Source organism: Vanessa atalanta, chromosome 7, assembly GCF_905147765.1.
Source record: "Vanessa atalanta chromosome 7, ilVanAtal1.2, whole genome shotgun sequence".
Classification (NCBI taxonomy): domain Eukaryota; kingdom Metazoa; phylum Arthropoda; class Insecta; order Lepidoptera; family Nymphalidae; genus Vanessa; species Vanessa atalanta.
In genome coordinates this window covers 4,765,664-4,773,914 of record NC_061877.1, presented here as the reverse complement: position 1 = coordinate 4,773,914, position 8,251 = coordinate 4,765,664, and the positions used below count along the sequence as shown (strand labels likewise).

The following is an 8,251-nucleotide window of genomic DNA, read 5'->3' as shown; positions in this document are numbered from 1 at the left end:
GGTGTATACATACATATGCGTTTAGTAAAAATCTCTTATTTTAATATTACAAACAGACACTCAAATTTTATTATAATATGTATAAATGATAAAATTATTTTCAGATCTTTACGAAGAAGCTTTGCAATCAAATGTCAAAATACTATTGCCAGTATTACTCTAACGTTGATACTACTTCTCTAATTTAGTCGGAAAAAATTATGGACATAAAGTTTAGGGTTTCATTGTCAATAATATGATTAGTAAGGTAAGGTTTCTATACAAATGTCTGTACGAAAAGGTCTTGAATTGTTGGTACAAATTAAATGCGATATTTTTACTCCCATATTGAGTACCATATTACGATAATACACACGTAAATAGAACAAAAACCTTATTTATTAGGTTATCATTGTCTACACCGACTCACGTGACACTACCGTCACATGAATTTGACTATTAGAGCTATTTACTAAACAGACAAACTAATTCTCTACTTGCATCTGTCATTCACACATTACCTGTTTTAGACAGTTCTATATTTGTCTAGACCGAATGATTCTCGTCATACATATAGAATTCGATTAACAGAATTATTAATTTGATAACTTCCCAATACAAATATTATTATATAATTTAGTTCGATTTAATTTGATTAATTGTTAACAATTCGTGAATTTTGTGAGAATGCTCATGTTCTAAGTTTTTTTGTATTGTATACGTTGAATGGTATATATATATATATATATATATATATATATATTATAAACTTTAAACTTTATTTACGTGAGTACAGTTTATTAGGATGTATTGACTTTGCGAAGGTGGAAACTTGGTAATATAAGTTTATCCATTATATCCACTTTTTGTGTTTATACAATATTTGTCGCTGAATCTATGGAAAGAATCTATATAATTGTATATTGTAAATATACATGTCGGAGAAACATCGTTATTTGTGGTTACAGGCTTGTGGGCGTCATCAGTTTTACGGTATTTTAATTTTAAAAATAAAAAAATAATTAATTAACTTTTTAACGAGTCAACAACATTAATAACACCGAGCATTGAGTTTAGAGTTTACCGATCTGACTTTATCAGACGAATACACTTCAATGTTCCAACTCGACCAATTGCTTATGCTTTTACTCAAAATTTATCTTCAAAAACTGTCTGCCTCTTTAAAGTCAAGATGGCGCTTCGACCCCGTTCGGCAAATGCTTCGCGCTGATTGGTCTTTGAGAGAGATACAATATTCATAACTTTTATTAAATTAGTAATAGGAAATAAATAGGATTTAACTTAAAAAAAATATAACAAATCAAACAAAATTGAATCAATAATTTTAAAAGACATTAAAATGTAAACTAATAATAATATGTGTTATTACATGCAAACATCAATCAAATATATAAAATCATCATAGCTTCCTGCGACATACTTACATAATATTGTTGTAAGCATGTTGTGACGCAAATTCAAATCGTACTTTGATAAAATTGTAAATATAATAAAACTGTCATGCTTTTACAGCCATTTCTGTTTAGTAGTTAAATAATAAATACAGGAATTCAAATAATATATTTACATAACAGAATTTAAAAATAGGTGTAAGTAATTCTAGAAGGAGAGTAATAATCAAAATTAATAACGGGAAGGTCTATACATGTTTATAGGAGAAACAAAAATAACATTACATAACATAACCTAAAACGAAGGGTTTTAATAGAAAGGTTAAAGTACTTTAGACTGTTTAATAAATATAACGATGAGGACAACAACCTATTGCAAATACCCATTCAACGGCATTTTATTTTCACGGACGTGTGTGAGATTTGCCAAAGATAAAGTGTAGAAGAAGTGGAGAAATTTAAAATGTATAATATGTGTTAGAAATATATTACATTATACAGAATGCTGATGAAATTTAAAAATGAATAACGCGTTTTCGACATTCATTTCAATGACAAGATGTGTTCCATTTCAGCCTTATTTATCCATAACATTGATTAAGTTTGCAATTCGTTAATTCATACGAATAGCTAGACGATAGTATATTAAGATTTTATAATATAAGTAATTGTCTTGTCATAAGTTCAACCGAGTTGATGTATTTACATGGGCAGATCCACGTCTACAGGAGTTTTGCTAGTTTTTGTATATTTGAACAAATACAATTTTTTCGCCCATTGTATTTATTTATGATTGTGAACACATGGTATATAAAATACTAAACAGATACCTCAGTCAACTAACAATCAATAATCTCAGAAATTATTTAAATATTTTATTAGCTCATTATTTTTGCATCATTAATTGTAAAAATATTTATTATAAGAACATAATGCCTAAGACTTTGTTATCTGTTGTACATGAGTAAATTAGATCAAGTGCTGCGCTGACGTGCCTTAATAATAAAGATTTCGAATGATATTTTACCAATTTTTATTACAAGTGTGTAGATAACTTGATCCCGTTATGAAATTTAGTACAAAAACAAACAACTCATGATAAGATAGTGAAATCCAGTGGCATAACACCACCAAAATATATACATTTCATCAGTCCATTATATTCTACAAACATAGATTTAGTCTAATATTGTAAACATTTACCTACTGACCGTGTCGCAACTGAATTTGACAACATATAATACGCAAAAACAGACGTGTCATTAAATACGATGATAAACAACGATTTTTGTTTTTTCAATGTATTTGTTAAGTTTTTTTTTCTTTACCGCCTGGTCACGCGCGTACGGCCCTTATGCCGTTCCTGCGGCGAATTTAAATTTATGTTAAAACTAAAAAAATAATTAAAATAAAACAATAAAAATTTCCTTAAATAATTTTAATAACAGGTACAAGAATAGAAACAGAATTCTTTCAATTTAATATTATTACTCTCTTATCTTTTTTTTAACAATGTATTAAAAAATAGTATTAAAATATAGCCTATTCGTAGAAATTTTATTATTTCGGAATACCTCAAAAATATATTTAAATATTTTTAAATATACTTTTTAACATAAGAACGCATTATACGTAGTAATTTTTTGTTTAAATATTCAATGTAAATCATTGAATACTTATACAAAAATTAATATGCATAATTAATAGTAGCTTCTATATAATTATATTTTATTTATTACATAAAATATACATAATTTGGATCGTACTCCTTAACTTATCAAAAATATGAAGCATTAGTAATTAGGTGTTTGTTTTTATAAAAATATGACTGGATACAATCATAATTTATTTATTTCTAGATGAGATCGAGTAACTTCCGATTTTATATTATTTGTCTGATAAAATAGAAAATTGTATTTCATTACATATTTATCATTATTATTTAATCAAAGTAAAGACTTGCATACGTACACTTGATTCTTTACCATATCAAGTACCGATGCACTTTACATTGGCGCCTTACTGAAATAACAACTTATGTACTACCTAATAGGTAGCCATACTTGATAAGAATATATCATTATTGCTTTCATTTACGTGCAATATTCTTTTTAAAACAACAAGAACTTTTGTTTTGTTTTATATTATATATATACGTATTTTTTTTCTGTGGTCATATGGTATTATAACAATATCATAGAGTATAAATTACTATGGAAACAAAAGCTATTTTAATATTAATTTAAAAAATACGTTTACATATTTTTTGTTATATTATTTTACAAACAAAAAGCAAATACTGGATCCGAATTCCAAAATTACAATCAACATAGTTTGTTTTTCATTTGTATTAAATACGTATCAGCTAGTCTGCAAGTATCCATATATCCTGTATTATTTACCGTATATCCTGTATACACGGCTAACAATATATACGTTAAATGGACGTAGGAGTGTATGTTATTATTTTCGATGTTTCAAAACAACGTGATATCTTAGGAATGGCGGTTCTTGGGGGATAAATATATGAATAAGTTTTGTAAATAATCGCAGACCTCTTTATCTAATCTATTTTATGTTAACACTCACTACGACAAAAATGCAAAGAATCAATACTTTTGATCTTCGAACTGGATTTTTTTTTGCAGACCTTTTTGACCTTGAATATTTATATTTTTTGTACTATCGGTGGGGTTTTTTGATATTTTAATCGTATAAGTATACCTAAAACCTAAACCTGTTTCTTAGCTCTATGTGAATCAATACAGATTGAAATGGATGTATGTCTTTTTTTGCCGGACTATATACTCGCCTAACTTTAAAAACAACGGCATTTTGTCTAGGTTTAGGTTCTTTTTTTAATAAAGACTAAGAAAATGACTTAAAAATTCGAAATTTGCACTTGTACAAATGGGATGGGCCGTATAACCTACTCACTTCTATGAGAAGTAAATTATATAAAAACCAACTAACAATACATTTTTTGCGAGTTTGTTAGCTCCAATATTAATACTTGTACATACCTTGTTCGAATACAATTAGAATACTATTCATAGTATATCGATTTTGAACATAACAAATAAAATTGTATATATTATTAAAACATTTTTATTATTATTCTTTATATGGACAGAATCATATCTGACCATTTGATATTTGTGTTCGATTCGCTTTTTCATCGTCTTCCAACCACATGAACTTATAAAATATCGGCGCAAATGCGCCTCCAAGAATAGGACCGACCCAATACACCCAATGTGTATTCCAGTTGCCAGTCCAATAAGCGGGCGCTAGTGATCTCGCTGGATTCATACTCGCTCCCGTCAAAGGACCTCCAGCCAGTGACAAAGCCGCTATAGTAAAACCAAATTTCAAGGGGATAGCATCTTGTTTTTCTTTGTTTACTGGATCCCAAACGGCGCAGTTAATAAATCCTAGTGCCGTAGACAATACAATTTCAATAATCAACGCCTGATACATCAAATGGTTAGGGTGCGGCACGGTCGTACAAATGCTGTCTGGCAGCAAATCTATTGGTGACACGCTGAGCAATAATCCATAACCGACAATAGCTCCTCCACACTGGGCAATAACGTACATTATTCCTAGAGGGATAGACATCGTGCCCCACAATATTGCAGATAATGTTACGGCTGGATTCATGTGTGCTCCAGAAATATGTCCAAACGTAGTTATATTAAACAAAACGACCATGCCGAAGCCGATTGGCGCGTACATTGGTTGAACCGTTTGTCCATCTATTGGTACGCAAGTCATGCAGCCCAAAAAGAGCAGTAAAAATGTGGATACGAACTCCGAGATCATTATTTTGAAATTTTTAGACCACCATTTCACCATCACTTTCATATTCGAAGGTTGTATTTTGTCATTAGAATTGCTACCAATAACATTAATGATTTGTGTAGCCGGAGGCACGGTCATCTTGATTACTGTCTCGATTTGGCAACGTCAATAAAACCTGAGAAACTTGTTTTAAAATTCACTGCACGCACAAGACACCAATACTTTTTTATTAAGTCTCTTAATTTATTCACACATTTACGGTGCGGGTAAATGTACGCGATACACAACCGTTTCTTTTTGACGACCAGGTGAAAATATTGGTGTCAATCTTTGAATGACTGTGAACGTTCACGAGCGCTGCATAATATAGATAGGCCAATGTTATCTGCTGGTAGAACTGTATACAATGAATACGTATGTTTTCCTTCCTTATAGAAGCCGCAAATTTAGAGATCCGTAGACATAAAATTGTCGTGAGTAGCAATTAATTACTATGGAAAATGGATATTATATTATTAATATTTACTACTGAACCTTGTAGCTAAATATATTCCTTATGGATTTTATTAAAAAACAATGCTATTAATTTTATATAAATATATTTTATTATTATTGTAAAATAAGTTAATACCAGTAATAGTTAATGAAACCAAGATTTTTTTATGCTTCTTTAATTAGCTGTTGTGTAAGTGGACGGAAACAAAATTCAGACAAAAAATATATTTTTTTAATTTCGCATCTAACTGTTGGAGAAAATAATAAAACAATATTATGTATAATTTAGAATAATATAATAAATTGTAATTATATATAGTGTTTTGATTAAGATCTTATATTTGATAAAGAATATGAATACATCACGAGATATTTCGCAGTAATAAAAATAAAGATTGAACTAGCTAAACATTTACCACAAAGTTATATAATAACTCAGTTATATGTCAATTTATGTAAAATAATCTTATCAAAATGACATCTAACACATACAAACACTTTATCGTAAACCATCTTAGTACAAGAATCGAAGAGCATTTTTTTCGTAAATGAAACAGTGAGTTTTATAATAAAAACAAGTTAAATAAAAATTGTAGATCATGCAATTATTTATATAAATAATTAATATTATTTTTTCCTAAGAATCACCATTTCTGAGATATCGCCGTTTTTCCATTTTAAACATTGATTGAACATAATAAGGATGCGTACGTCTGATGTATGATGATCTGATATTTAGTTAGCCGTACGTTCAAGTATCCGGTACATAATGGATACTTTTCTTCTAATAAAAAAAATTGGTGTGGAACGACCTCTCTTCGGATCTTGGACTATCTTGGAAACCCCACCGTCATAACAAAACTAACCTTTAAATTGCATCAATATATTATAAACTTTATCTTATCATACAAATGTTATATCATTGAATGAATGAACTAAACAACTCATAAATATGTTTTGAATATTTCAATTGTAAATATTTTTAGCAACAACAGTCACAAGGTCACCAATAGTATCCAAGGTTGATGGCCCTTGGTGATGTAAGGAATGGTTAATATTTCTCACAGCGCTATTGTGTTTGGCCTGGTGACACCGCCATTAACGTCTAGATGACCCATTTGGTCGTCCATCTGCCTTTTATAAGACAAGACACCACGATTCAAAAATAACATTTAATTTTAAAAGTCGTTTCGAGTTCGTAGGTACAGTTACGATATTGAGGAAAATACTAAGAGTAAATACTCGCCTTCCTAAATTTAGATTTATAATAATATTATTTTAACTAACTACCTACAACCGCTTTATTCCATATTAAAGTCATTATAGATTGTTATCTGTTTATGATATAGTGATTTTATCACGATCGCCAGATCTTTTGTAAATCCCCTAAGTCACTTATATTTCATTCAAGTAATTATTGCAAATTAATAAATCCTTAATATGATTTTTAACAATAGTATTTCTCAAGTCGGATCTGTCTCGTAACTTTTCAGGCTAAAAAAGTGCCTAATTCAAAATTATATTATTTTTTCGATATTTAGCCGTAAGTGTGTATTATGCTTTATTTATTTAATATAATTATGTATATTCAAAAGAAACGTCGACTCTTCGATATATCTATTTGAGTCCAAATCGGATACTTTTCTTTTGCCATACGGCATTTAATTTTATTTGACGCAAATTCCAAGCAATGTTACATATTAAATAATAATAATAATAATATATATTAATTATTCTGGAATATATCTAATACTTGACACCACATACATTTATTACAAGTGCTATTAACTTTGTTTATCACGGCTTAATGTAATGTCTTAAAAAATATTATCAATAGGTATATATATACATAATGAAGGATGTGTTGAAAATACGTTTTACGGAGTAAACGAATACCGAGATATACTCAATTCCATACAACCAAACTGTGTTACTCGACCGATTAATAGGTTCATATGACGCTCTAATAATCTGAAGATCAATCTTTTGGATCAAATTGGCATTTTAAATTAAATTGAATCGTAACTCATTGAATGGATTGACGCAATGAAGCAAATTCCTTTAAATCGTTTACTATCATTTCGTATATATGGTCACAAATTGATGACCAGCTAATATATTAGCTAAATATACAAACGAAGAGATAATGTATAAGCGTGGCATTACAAGAAACGCTTTTAAATTAACGCTTTGTTAAAGGGAAAGCTCTTGAGCAGATTATTTCATAGACAAGACAAAATACATAAATGTGATATCGTAAGTTCTACAGAGATCAATTTGTTTGCTCTTTCACATTCTTTATATATATATATATAAATGATCTCCCATTTTATGTTCATGGTACTTACAATATTGTATTGTTTGCTGATGATATCAGACAGAAACCACTATTTGTGACGATTTGAATAATGCATTATCACGGAAACAGAACTGGTTTAGAACAACCTTTTTTAAACACCAAAAAACCCTGGCGTATTGTGTTTACTTTAACTCCATGTTTAGATAATAGATATCTCAGTATTTATAATACCGCAATATTTTTAGGAAATACTTAACATTTT

At 29.1% G+C, this 8,251-nt stretch overlaps 1 protein-coding gene across 1 annotated transcript; it reads right to left on the bottom strand.

The window, feature by feature from the left end:
* Positions 1–4,483: 4,483 nt before the first annotated feature.
* Positions 4,484–5,561, bottom strand: LOC125065145 (aquaporin-like). The gene has a single exon (XM_047672609.1). It carries the CDS (start codon positions 5,331–5,333, stop codon positions 4,527–4,529), a length of 807 nt encoding a protein of 268 aa, XP_047528565.1. The 5' UTR covers positions 5,334–5,561; the 3' UTR covers positions 4,484–4,526.
* Positions 5,562–8,251: the final 2,690 nt, after the last annotated feature.

Excerpts from the sequence above, each read along its gene's own strand:
- LOC125065145 (XM_047672609.1), bottom strand. The coding sequence starts at position 5,333 with ATGACCGTGCCTCCGGCTACACAAATCATTAATGTTATTGGTAGCAAT.